Consider the following 14,248-nt stretch of genomic DNA (forward strand, 5'->3'; position numbering starts at 1 on the left):
TATTAGCATTCTGATGCTAGCATCAGTGACACACTTATTAAACACAAAACTGGGCATTAGTATTTCTTGATTCTTGTTTCTGATTTCCAGGTGAAATATTTGTATTGTAATTCCTTGTAATAACTTTTTCAATATCAAATTGAACTTTTTTTCTTCAGTGGGCAACAGTTACGTTCCATCTTCCTCATCATGTATTGAAGTCTGTCGCCAGTGCCATTGTAAATGAACTTAAGAAGATAAATCAAAATATTGCTGCCTTACCTGTAGCCTCCTCTGTGATGGATAGGTTATCTTACCTCTTACCCAGTGCGCGACCAGAACTTGGCGTGGGACCTGGTCGATCTGTGGACAGGTATATTAAAAAAAATGTTAATGGTGAATTTTACCTCTTGTCTGGATCAAAGTAGATTGTGGATCATTCTGATTTCTTCAATAAGGAGAAATTGAATTAATCCATCTGTGGGAAAAGAAAATGGGGAATTCAGAAACTGGTTAATGTGTAAAGGTTTAGTATAAATGATTTTTTACAAATTTTGGCATTATTAAATAAAACTACTGCTTCTCTAAAGATACTATTTCTGTGGATTTATCACTCCTGGGTGTTACTTCCTTAGTGGAAGACTGGTTGGTTGAATTTGAATTCCCCTACCTCTTAAATTTGTGTGCCATTCTCTGCCAAGTATAAATGCTTCCATTCAAGCCTTCCCATCACTTCCTTTTCAGCAGCAAATGGAGAAAACTGCACTTGCCTCGCTATTGCTTCATCTTTTCCTGATTCCAGCAATGCCTCGTTAGGGTTAAGGTGATAAATGATGCCTGCTTGCTAGTTAGGTTGCTATAGTTGTATTTTTTTAGGCCATTGCTTAGTAACTTTTGGCATGTTTCTGTACTGAGATTTATTTGGAGCAAAGTGTCAAAACCACTTCCTGCGGCGCATATATTTTTCCTTAGTCTTCTCTGCAAGGTTTAACTTATCCAGGCCCTGCTTATATTGTTGGATCTCCCAAGTTCACAGCTTGAGTTGATATGACCACAAATTGATGTAGAGGCTGTCAGTGTTATGAGTCATTTATGTCTGTTGTGATAGACATCATAACACATACATTCACTCATATGCCTAGTATAGACCTCCAAACTTAATTCTTATGCACAACAATAGTGCAATACTGTTTTTTATACTAGTTTACCAAATAAAGAGCTATTTACAGTGTCTTCACTTGGCAGCAGAAAACTCCTTGGACTGATCTTGGAGATGGAGAATAAAACTACCTTGAATTCCCAGTTTCATAATTTCTTGTTTCAAGCATGTTAAGCAAAAGGGTACATCTACATTTACAGTCCCGACACTGCATACCTATTTAGCATGGGTATAAACAGCAGTGTAGACAATGAGGCACTGCTTAGGTGAGTAGAGTATAGTGCTTTACATGCCTGAACCCCCAATATATACCTTACACAGGCTCACTACATGCCCAAGCAGTGCCTCCCACATCTACACTGCTATTGTTAGCAGTATTGTGTTCCACTGCCAGAGCCTTTCCCTGCTGCAGTGAAAGGCTCTGGCAGCAGAATAGACTCTGTCAGGGGAGAGGCAGTGGGGAGCTGAAACTTTTGTTCAGTAGTGCTGTGTTTTCTCACCTGAAACTCTAAAGAATGAGAGGTGATGAAGTGGGGGCATTCCTCTGTTCAACAGCACCAGCTCTCACCATAGTACAATTCTTTTCACCTGCAAAGGTGTCTGGGATATGATGCGCTATGGGATGAGATTCGGTCCCTTAATGAGTGGTCCAAAAAGTTTAGGACCACTGTATTATACAGTTCTCAATCCCCTAAGATCCATGTGTGAAACATACTGAAAAGATAAACAGTTGTGGAAACTAGAAAATATACAGGCTTCATTACTTTAGCATTAATAAAGGTTTATTTAACCTCAGCTGCATAATTCAGAATTTAGCATACAATATATTTATGATGTAGCATATTGTTTTACATGGATTTGGCATAATTTCAGTTAAGTTTGCACTAAAATAATGACCTTTTTGATACAGCAAAGTATGTATCTCCATCCCTGGCATCCTGGTCTGTTTTTGATAGCAAAGATTATTCAGTGGGATTTTTCAGATAGTTGTATGCCTCACTTTTAGCGGTTAGATAGGTTTTGAATATCAGACAAGGAGAATCATTTTGATAGTGTTTAATGCTTATTCTTTTCCATCTGGCTGAAGAGTGCATAGTGGATTACAGTACATTCAAACTTTATTCCTGCATTTGAAATTGATCACGTATGTATTGCCTTATATTTAATTTGTTTGAAGAAATATTCTGAAATCCAAGCGTTGATAAATCATTCTTTCCCATAGTTTTCCTGATAGTTGTAAAAATGGCTAATTTAGTTTGATTTTAACTTTATCTGTTTATTGATGGCATTTACTTTTAGATATTTGTACAGCCTGTAGTAATTTAATATTCTTCTAAGTGACACTTTGGATAACATAAAATGTCTCTCTATAGGTCCTTGATGTACAGTGAGGCTAACAGACGGGAGACATTCACTTCATGGCCTCATGTAGGGTATAGGTGGGCACAGCCAGATCCCATGGCTCAAGCAGGGTTCTATCACCAGGTAAAAAGATGAGTTTTTTAGATATAAATACATTATTGCCATATTTTACACTAAGAGATACAGAGGAAAGCATATGAATGCTCTTCAAAGATAAACTTCTCAATGGGTTCCTATGCTTGGATCTGTTTCTAGCATAAGATCATGCAGAAATTCTTAATTCAAGAATTCTGACGTAACTGAGCCCTTTCTAGCTAGGAGGTGTCTCGTGCTTTAAGGGCATTGAGGCTGTCCCCAGAATAATTCCAAGGTCAGTTCTTTTTTGACTATGGTCAGTGGAGGATAATGATTTGAGTTCCCATATATGTAGCGCTCTTTTTTTTTTTTTTTTTTTTTTTAAATGTATATTTCTGGCCAAAAATAATTACTCAAATTCTGTTAATCATCTACATTACATTAATTTATTTTCACCTCACTAGATTACTGAACAATTTCTGTGTAACTGAAAGCTTTCTCCTTTATGGAGAGAGAGCTTACATAAGGCAGAAAAAACAAAGTTTGTTATCTGAATTCTTTGTTCACTAAATTACACTGACTTAATGGGACTTATTGAAACAACATTTTAAATTTTCCTTAATGTGGTAAAGGTTCAAAATGCATCTAGGGCTAGTTGAATAATTGGTTAAATATAATCACATATCTTTTTTTTAATGTTGTTTCCCCATGCTTTTCATTAACTCCCTTAAGTTTCTAGCACTTTCTTATAGATAGCCTTCACTATATAAATCCATATGTGGTACAGTAGATCTTTTCGTTTATTGTAAGGCTGGCTTACATCCACTGAAATCGGCATTATTTGCCAACTGCTAAACCTGTTAAATGCATTTAAAAGGTGAGTCTTTTTTTTTTTTTTTTTTTTTTTTTTGGCAAGGCAGCCTAAAAAAAAACTAGGTTTCAGAGTAGCAGCCGTGTTAGTGTGTATTCGCGAAAAGGAGTACTTGTGGCACCTTAGAGACTAACAAATTTATTAGAGCATAAGCTTTCGTGCATCCGATGAAGTGAGCTGTAGCTCACGAAAGCTTATGCTCAAATAAATTTGTTAGTCTCTAAGGTGCCACAAGTACTCCTTTACTTTTTTTTTTTTTTTTTTTAAAAAAAAACTAGTGATACTTAGTAAAGAATTCTTTTTTTGTTAGATCCTACATTCTTGCTAGCAATTTTCAACCAAGAAGAAATGCAGTATCATGAGAAATATGGAGTTGCATTTAAGTGTTCCCTAGATATACTGTACTTTAATGACTTGAGGAACAAAGGGAAAAATTCTAAGTTTGGAGGTTAAGCTCTTGTATGAGAGACAAAATGGAATGGAATATTTGCACTTTAACAGATTAAGCAGATAGTTTAGCATTCTTCTGTCTTTTAGGTGGTATTTAAAAATTTGCAGATATGTTAACAAAATCTGAGCATTATTTATCAGCTGTTTTTGTATCATACAAAAATTTTTTTTTCAACAAAAATTACTTAAAGTAATTACTCTTTCTTGTTTGAGACCAAGCATCATCTCTGATATTCCTTCATCTCCAGTGGCTTGGCCAGAGAAGTTTTGCAGTGCTCAGTTAGTTTTTTTTTTTTTTTTTTTTTTTTTAAACGTAGTAGCGTAGTTTTGTACTTTTTCAATTTAAAATACTGCCTCTTTCTATCTAAACTTTTGTGCAGCATATGGATGTAATGCTTAAATCTTGCTGTCAGAAATAAAATTTACAGTATAAAAAAAGAATAAAATAACTAGTTAAATTGTTTCTTTTCAAACTGATATGTTGACCTCATTGATGCACAACTACTTCCTTCTCTTTTTATAGCCTGCTTCATCAGGAGATGACAGAGCCATGTGTTTTACCTGCAGTGTGTGTTTGGTATGCTGGGAGCCTACAGATGAACCTTGGTGAGTCTAAGGCCTGGTCTACACTGCAGGGGGGATCAATCTAAGTTACTCAACTTCAGCTATGTGAATAACATAGCTGAAGTTGACGTACTTGGATCTACTTACCGCGGTATCTTCACTGCCGTAGGTCGATTGTTGACACTCCCCCGTCGACTCCACCTACGTTTCTCGCTCCGGTGAAGTACCGGAGTCGACAGGAGAGTGCTTGGCAATCGATTTTATCGCGTCTTCACTAGATGCGATAAATGGACCCCTGCTGGATCGATCGCTCCGGAGGTAGGTGTAGATGTGCCTTAAGTGTTTGTGGAATGTGAGACTTGTTTTGCTTTCTGTAGAATATGAAAACATATTGGATGAGAAAAATTAAGTGGAGCACTTTAGCAGACATACCTTGTCTGAGTTCTTCTTATGCATTTGTATTTAGAAAGTTTTGAAGCAATGGATTTCCAAAAATACCAGTGTTAAATGCAAACTGTCCTGCCATTTTAAGTAGCACAATATTGTTCTACCTATAATACAGGAAAAGAATGAAACTGCACTTGGTGAAAGCTCCTGGTTTTTTCTCTCTCTCTCTCTCACTCACACATTTGGAATAATTTTAAATTTTAATGGTCTGTCTTCTGACATGCTAGGTTTACCTAATATTTCTTCACTTGTAAATACTTGAGTTCAGGATTCTGTTTTAGGTGTGACAGTTGGTGAGGTTACTGATATAAAGTGTGACAAGGGAAATGGATTTGGATCTTACCTCCTTTTAAATAAAGGGATCACTAGTTTTTCAAATGACTTGTTTAATGTATGCATGAGTCCATTTCTTTACCTGCTTCTAGGTGCCTGATCTAACTTTTGTCTTAAATACGTGTCTTAAATAGTCACATTTGCTAAATTACATTCTGGCTGGCTTGAATTATTTATTTATTTTATTTTAAATTTTAGCCCTTTGCTTCTTATTTACCCCTCTTACTACACTTGATGATTTTCTCTTCTTTGGTACTATCCTTCAGGTGTTAGTAAAGAATTATGATTCTTCTCAGTATCTCCACTGACTGCACAAATTTAATTCAGAAATCTTTCACACTTGTCTTACTAGTGTGTTTTAATTTTTATTGGTTAAGACTCTACATTTCTCAATGTCCCTTTCTGTAGGGAGAAATGTAGAACTAAACAGTACTTCATTTATTACTAAAGCTACATTAAAGATGAAGTCTGGTATTACAAGTGGTGATACTGTATGTACTCTTGAGTTAAATTTTCTCTCTTGTTACAGCATCTTACTGCTGGCTCTTTTGACATTAGTAGCCAGTCAGAGCCCAGCAGTTGCCATGATAACTTCATGGTTATTTCTCTTAATGGTGTATGCAAATCCCCTGCAGTTGGATACATGCAAGTCCTTTAAGCATTTCATACAATATGGTTATTGAGAAATAACCACAAACTAAGGATGAATTACAGTATGGTATTCTTATGCTCTGGTTAAAACAATTTCATTTTATCATTCAACTCTATTACAGGTTGAGATATCACTTATGCATTATGTATATAGTGTCTTCACAAACATGGAAATTGATCTTAATAGTTAGTAGCTGGTATTCTAATGCAAAATTGCTGCTCTGAGAAGCCAACATTTTGATATATATTTTTTTTAATGCACAAAGGTCTGAACACGAGAGACATTCCCCAAACTGCCCATTTGTCAAAGGTGAGCACACACAGAACGTACCCCTCTCAGTGACACTTGCAACAAGTCCAGCACAGTTTCCCTGCACAGATGGCACTGACAGGATAGCCTGCTTTGGATCAGGAAGCTGCCCTCACTTTCTAGCTGCAGCAACAAAACGAGGAAAGATCTGCATATGGGATGTTTCCAAACTTATGAAGGTACATCTTATTTAAGAATTCAGTACTAATTTTTTTTTTGTCGGATTTAAATCAATGTACACCTCTACATTTTTATTTGTTCAGGTTCACTTAAAGTTTGAGATCAATGCATATGATCCAGCAATTGTTCAACAGCTTGTGTTGTCAGGAGAACAGAGCTCAGGGGTTGACTCAAGGAGACCAACATTAGCATGGCTAGAAGATTCCTCTAGCTGCTCAGATATACCAAAATTGGAAGGAGACAGGTATGCTAACCTTCCAGATTTAAAAATCTTTTTAAAATGTTCCATGTTGGATAATGTATTAGAAATGCCATTAAACTTATTCACACTTAGTTAGAAACCAGAAGTCATTGATTCATCATTTGCTTATTCATGGAGATGGGAGTGGAATGTGGAGTGGTGATGCTTATGTACTACCACGTGATGTAAAAATGTCACTGAAGTCCCATCTGGTGAATGATCGTTTTTCTTTCAAAGCTTCTGTTTTACCCCAGCAAATTTAAAAATACTTTCCTCATCTGTCTTAATGTGTGCAGTTTTTACCTTTGCAGGTAGAAGGGATACATTATCAGAGTTTGCCTGAAATATTGTGATGCAGGAAGCTAGAGATAATGTGGGGGAACTTAAGTTTCAAGAATAGATCTTCATTTTAATCACATGGGATAGTAGTTAAATGCAAGTGTTCTAAAGCTTTTGGAAAGTGTAGTTTCTAATCATTATGCTTTGAAATAAAGTAAAATTATTTAAGAGCTGCCAGACCTTGTCTTTTCCATATCTTATTAATTGGTTGGTTGTTACACTGCTTTTAAAGTACAAATTACTACGGAAGTACTAAGAACTATAATTCTTTCCTTACTACTTACCTTGATTATGAAATGTGTGTTTATAGAATTGTATGTTTGCAAGGCATTTTACAAAGAGAATACAAATCCTGTCCTGATGCATTTCAATCTGTTAGCTATGACTTGTTGCAGACTGAAGAGATGATATCAGGCAAAGCGAAGGATGGCAGTTGCTAAAAAACACCTTGCGTATATTCACAACGAATACATCTCTGTATTCTGTGAGATCTTATCACTATATCTGAGCATCATACATTTAATATAGACTTTCTTTCTCTCATGCCCATAAAACAATCATTGACGGAAAGCTCCTGGGGAAGTGAGTGTTGAAGGGTGATGTGACAAAATTTTCTGTCACCTTTCTAAACATCTTTACTGAACTTCAGGGGATCCAGAAAGCAATAGCCAGTCTGCATGGAAGCAGAAATTTATTTTTCTTTTTAACTGAAATTCATCTTCAAGTATACATTCCTGTTGGTGTTCCACCATAGGGGGTGTGTGTGTGTGTGTGTGCACCTGTGCACTCTCAACAGCAAATTATAAACAATCGTGTCTGTGCCTGCCCAGTCCAGCACTGTGTGCTCCCAGGTGTGGGCAGTAGGGAGGCACAGACCTGCCACTGCTTAAGTTCTTTCTCTATTGCCTGAGGCTTGACATGGAGCAGCTGCAGTGTCCACTGCTTCCTAGCTGTTTCTCCACCTTTCTTACTTTTTTAGCTTTATTTACTCTATTTAATGTGTGTTCTTTTTTTTTTAGTTCATTTTGTGCATGGAGGGGTCCCCCCCACTGAACTAACTCCTCAACTTTTGTGGTCTATGGCTTTTCCCAAGTCCTTGGGTTCAAACTCTGCCAGACTTGCCACAGGTCTCTTCCCTGTGCCAATGGGCACTCCAGTTGTCTCTGGTGCCTTGAAGAATCTTGGAAGTGTAGGGCTGAAAGGACCTCAAGAGGTCATCTAGTTCAGTCCCCTACGCTAAGGTAGGGCAAAGTATACCAAGACCATCTTTGACAGGTGCTTATCTAATCTATTCTTAAAAACCTCCAATGATGGAGAACCTCCTTTGGAAGCCTATTCTAGTGCTTAATTATCCTTATAGTTACAAGGTTTTTCCTCTTACCTAACCTAAATCTCCCTTGCTGCAGATTATGCCCATCACTACTTGTCCTATATTAAGTGGATATGGAGAACAATTTAACAGCCCTTAACATATTGGATGACTGTTATCAGGCCCCCCCCCGCCCCCCTTCAGGCTTTTCTCCCCTCAAGACTAAACATGACCAGAGGTCAGATTTTCTAAACCTTTTATAATTTTTGTTGCTCTCTTCTGGACTCTCGCCCATTTGTCTGCCTCTTTTCTGAAGTGTTGTGCCCAGAATTAGTTCCCAGCTGAAGCCTCACCAGTGCTGAGTAGAGCAGGATAGTTATCTCCTGTGTCTTAAATACAGCACTCCCGTTAATACACCCCAGAATGATAGTAGCTTTTTTGGCAACTGCAGTACACTGAATATAAATCAATCATATATGATCCATCTAGCACCCAGTTTCTTTTCTTCAGTGCTACTGCCCCTCTGGTTATGCCCTATTTTGTAGCTGTGCATTTGGTTTTTCCTTCCTAAATATAATACTTTTCACTTGTCTTTATTGAATTTCATCTTGTTAATTTCAGACCAGTTCTCCAATTTGTCAGAATTATCATTTTTGTATTCTAATACAGTCTTCCAAAGTGCTAACCACCTCTCCCAGCTTGGTGTCATCTGTGAATTTTATAAGCACTCTCCACTCCTTTATCCAAATCATAAATGAAAATACTGAGTAGGTACCAGTCCCCTGTGGGACCCCACTAGATATGCTCCCCCCAGTTTGACAGCAAACTATTGAAAACTATTCTTTGAATATGGTCTTTCAACCAGTTATATGCTCGCTTTATAGTAATTTTGTCTGGACCATATTCCTCTAGTTTGCTTGTGAAAATGTCATATTGGGACTGTCAAAAACCTTACTAAACTCAAGTTATGTCTACAGCTTTCCCCTTATCCAGTATGCTAGTAACCCTGTCGAAGGAAATTAGGTTGTTTTGATATTTATTCTTGACAAATCGGTGTTGGCTATTGCTTATCACCCTGTTATCCTCTAGGTATTTACAAATTGATTGTTAATTTGTTCCAGTATCTTTCTGGGTATCAAAGTTAAATGCACTAGTCTATAATTTCCCAGGTCCACTTTATTCCCCATCTCACATCCTGTCCAAGTGCAAAGTCTGCACTGGGTTTAAGGGCATGTCCTGCAAAGATAGAGAAGCTACATGGGAGTTTCTCCTCCTGGAATACTCCTTATCACTGGCAGGGTCAGATTTTCCCCCTCTATACATTGTCCTTAACCTCTTAGGTTGTTCCGGTGACTTCCAGAGCTCCAGGGGTGATTTCAGAGATGAAACCTTCTAAGAGAAGAAAACCTTTTCCTTGTCAGCAACTCTTGAAAGAAGGGTAAATCATCTCTTAAAGCTGACTCTGGAGACCTTGCATCCTTCAATGGGTACAGTCAAGGCTTCAGCTGACACTGGTACCAAGGTTTTGGTACCACCTGAGATGAGGTCTCATTTGGAGAAATCCTCAACTAAGCATCACTGAGAGGCACCTTCCTCAGTACTGTCTGACACCTCTAGGTACTGAGATGCATCAAAGACCACCTCAAGGACACCAATACTGACATCCTTTCAGAGCCACAGAGACATCTCAAACCAACAACTTACTCCATCCCTGGTACCATCCTCCTCTGGACAGAAACAATCTGAGATACCGCCTGCATCTCCAGACCTGCAGCCGTCTCCATTATGGGCCCTGGTACCACTCTCGCCCTCCAACACTCACTATCATTGTCCTCCAGCACCTTCCAGATTTCTTTTATTTGAAAATTTCCTCATCTCGGAGGAACCAGAGTCCCTTTTCCTAAGGAGCACTGTAGGAGCTCTTCCCTGGTGCCACTTTGGCAGTTCGTGATTGAACCCTTACTCATCAGAACAGGACTTGACATGCCATCTCTGGTACTAGCACCAGTGCCCAAAAGCCTCCCATTCAGCTTGGGTGATGACACATTCTCAGACAGATTTCTGTCCAGGCTCTGTCTCAGCTCTGTCCCACCCTGTACTTCTAGGTACACACCCTGAAGAAGACTTTCCAGAGTCCAGCACATGGCCTGGTGTTCCTTGGGCACGAATACCATTGAGCCTACTGGTACCCCTGGACGCTTTAGTGACCATTTTTATAGGATATCAGCCTGCAAGAAACACCACCAACACAACAGCCACCGGCACCATAAGACCGCTCACCCATACTGTATGATTCTTTGGTACGTGAGGAGATCCACAAGGAGGAAGAGCCACAAAATGAAGTGTTGCCCCTTTTGGTCAAGTCCTCTTCCTCCCCTGCTGAGCCGTGATGCCACAACTGCCTTCTGATATAGATAACTTTAGGGCCTTCCAGGACTTCAGGAAGCATCTAGCAGAATCCTTCCAGATTCCATTAGAGCAAGTCGAGGAGTCTTAATGTTCCCTGGTGGTTGGAGGCTGATATTTGATCTCAGGAACTAGAACACCTTTGTCCTATCGCAGCACTTCAAGCTACCATAATCCTATCCCTAGATCCAGAGGACCGGCTTTTTGCCCTTGACTTCCAAGATACCTGCTTTCGTGTCAGTGTTCATCCCTCCCTCAAGAGCCTTCTGTGGTCTGTCATAGGCTCAGAGCATTACCAATATGGTGCCTTTCTCTTTGGGAATCTCTGTGGCTCCAAGGGCCTTTATGAAGGCCCTCTCAGCAGTAGCGGCTCACCTGCCTCAGTTGGGCATTGCAGTCTTTTCATATTTGGATGACTGGCTCCTCAGAGGCCACTCCATCAGTACTGGGAGAGATCTCTAAGGGAATTCAGATAAGAGCATCCCAGTCTTGCCCTCTGGACATGGTACAGCATAATACTTAGTTAATAGGGAGGTAGTATGAACACTTTGCTACCTAAATGTCATTGAATGACTTCTGTTACACTCCCTTCAGAGTATAGTGTGTTGCTTATTGCATAAGATTAGGAATTGAGAACCCTGAATTCTGATTCTAGCCCATGACATTGGGCAAGTTTGTCAGCCTGCTCATTCCCCAGTTTGTTTTTAAAATAGGCATTAAACTGATTGTATCTCATAACATTGTGAGAATTAAAGTTTTGTACAATCTTTAATGGATAGAGGCTGAGTAAATTCAAAGTGTGTAATCCATGATTGAAAATGTTGTAGTTGCCATGTTTTAAAATCTGTGTTGTGCTTTTAGTGATGACCTGCTGGAGGATTCAGACAGTGAAGAGCATTCCAGATCAGAATCTGTGACAGGTCGGTATATTTTTTTGAACACTGTATGCAAAAATCTGTTAGGAATTTAAGTATTTGTGGGTTAGGAAATGAAGTTAATTTGAACTGTGCTTTCTTGCATGTATATATGAAAAGAGAGTCTTGGATCACATTTACAGCTACACTACATGCACACACTTTAGTCTGTGACAAGCTAAAGCTTTGGGAAAATGTAAAATGGCAAAATACACTTCACTTAAAATCCCATGGCAAGAGTTAAAATCACATTACATACCTTTTGTTGTGGAAAGAACTATAGTAAAAGTAATAGTGGCGTACAAATGTGTTCGCATTTTAAATAGCACGAAGCATTAGAACTGCAACATCTTCAGCTGGGGTTTATGACCATGAAGTAATGTAAAATTAAATGAAGTTAGATATAGGCATTTGAAAATTAGAAGTTATCATTCAGCTAGTGAAATTGTATGTTAGATGAAACTAGAAGGATGTTAAATTTCAAAATAACATTCAAGTTATTCTCAAACTGTGTTAATGGGGAAAAAAAATCGTCATTGGGGAAGAATGTGTAGTCCTGTGTGAAAGTAGTGTCTGAAAAGTGTTTAATGCCATATCTGAATAGCTCATATAACCAAAAAGGCACATAAAGTTCAAAGCTGAAGTTTAAAAAAAAAAAAGGGCAAAATATTGATATTTTGCATTTGGGTCTGGATTGTCCCACTTTTGGAACTGAGGAAATGCATAGTTCTGTGGGAGACTTAAAATAAAAATGTGAGAAGTCAACTTTAGCAGTTGCACAATAACTTTCAGTTGTGTAAATCTCTTTCCGTAGTGACAAAATTACTAAGGACCCAAAAGCTATATTGAATTATAAAGGTTCTTGGGTTTGTTTCTTGCTGTTTCTCACCAGTAGGTATAAACCTTCATGTTCATTTACCTGACAGGAGTCTGTACAGGATTTGTTGTTTTTATTCTTGTCATGCTTGTCTGCATTATCTGTTTTTTCATTTAATTTTGTTACAACTTTTACACATCACTTTTTAAATGAACAGTTGCTGGACAAGGACAACAGGAATTTGAAAAGACTATTGACTGTAGTTGACATATTTTGCCCCCTGTGGTATTGCAACAATGAAGATTGAGATGTAAAACTATACTTTTTTAAAAAATACTCTTTAGTGCCTTTTATTTGAAAAGAATAAAATACATTGAGATAACTTTGCTGTCTTTCAGATTCTGACTTATTTATATCATGCCATTTTGCATGATGTTTTGTAGGCAAAGCAAGGAAGGAGGTAGAGAAAAGGGGATGAGTAAACTCATTGTTACGCTCATTCTCAGTTGTGTTTGGTAAATTGAGAATAAGGTAGGATAGGAGTGAGGGGCAAACTTAAAGTCTAAAGTCAGGAAATTCAGAAGTGAGATATTCACAGCAACTTTGAATTTCCAAGAGTTTTTTGGATTGAACAGTGTTTGTGAAAGGTACTACATTCACATCTCTGAAGGCTAAATTTCTCTATCCTTAAAAAGGAGTATATAAAAACTGTAGTTTAAACCTGACTTCATTCTAGAGGGATCACCTTTTAAGACTGAGAGGTGAACTAAACGTATAATTGTAATATCTGGGAATGGTATCCGTCTGAAGCAGAGTAGTGGGGTGAGTAGCAAAAAGGATGCCATGATCAACTTACTGCAGCTGAATTTTTGTAGTTAAGGGTAATAGCAGTAGTTAAACTCAACTTTACAAAAATGTGACTTGCATATTCCTTTTTGTCTATCTGACTTAGCTATCTAATAAAATCTTTATTGGACAACACAAATTGATTGCATGACTATCAATAAAATAACTCTCAAACTGAGGCAAAGGAAAGCTTCAGCTTATTTCTAACAAGGTTTGTACTGTTGAGAAGTAGAAATCTTGCAAAAAAAATTATCAGTTTTATATTAAATAAAACTTGTTTAAAGCTTTAGAAGGGAAACACTTGAAAGTCAGGAAATGACAAAGATAGCCCCATAAATCTTAATTCTGTTTGCTTGTATAGATATATTCTGCTAGCTAATTACATGATCACAACTGTTTTTTGCAAGACCTCTTCATTTTCTGTGCAAAGTGAATAAGGTCAGGGTCTTCATTGAAATGTCAAAGGATGGGGTGGGGAGGGAGAATAGAACTGCTTCATTTGCTCTACATTCTCCAGTTTGCACTCTGAACAAGATAGGAAAACTTTTCTTGCAGGAAAACTGTGATCATGTAATTAAATATACCATCATGCATAAGTACCAGGGGAGTAGACTTGAGGTGAAGAAATCTGGATCTTCAAGTTTTAATGCTGGAAAAGAAGACTCTCTCGGGATTATTTTCCTTCAACTGTGTTTCAGCCTCTTCTTCCTGGTTTGGTATCAACCTAGTACCTTTGTTTGCAATAATGCAAAGATTCTGCGACTTCTCAGAGTCCCTTTTTAAATTTTATCCTTGCATTGTTCCAGTTTAATTAGACCAGGTCATATTTCAGTGTTGGTGGTGGTTCTTTCAGATTTTATGATTGGTAGTTAGGAATACTGCAGGGGTGTTTTGCTGGATGGTTTGTCAGCTGATGCGAACTGTAAAATATGGCAGTAGTGTAGCACGGATTTATCAGCTAGGAATGGGAGTTGAATCTGCCTTTCTGAGGGGGT

The 14,248-nt window shown here is 38.0% G+C and overlaps 1 protein-coding gene across 1 annotated transcript in view; it reads left to right on the top strand.

The window, feature by feature from the left end:
* The window catches only part of BIRC6 (baculoviral IAP repeat containing 6), a 342,876-nt gene that overhangs the window by 34,372 nt on the left and 294,256 nt on the right, over nt 1-14,248 (top strand). The window contains 6 exon segments of the mRNA XM_038394017.2: nt 159-352; nt 2,512-2,623; nt 4,420-4,502; nt 6,158-6,380; nt 6,465-6,625; nt 11,538-11,596. Of these exon segments, the coding sequence (XP_038249945.2) occupies nt 159-352; nt 2,512-2,623; nt 4,420-4,502; nt 6,158-6,380; nt 6,465-6,625; nt 11,538-11,596 (832 nt within the window).

The sequence above is a fragment of the Dermochelys coriacea genome, chromosome 3, assembly GCF_009764565.3.
Source record: "Dermochelys coriacea isolate rDerCor1 chromosome 3, rDerCor1.pri.v4, whole genome shotgun sequence".
NCBI lineage: Eukaryota > Metazoa > Chordata > Testudines > Dermochelyidae > Dermochelys > Dermochelys coriacea.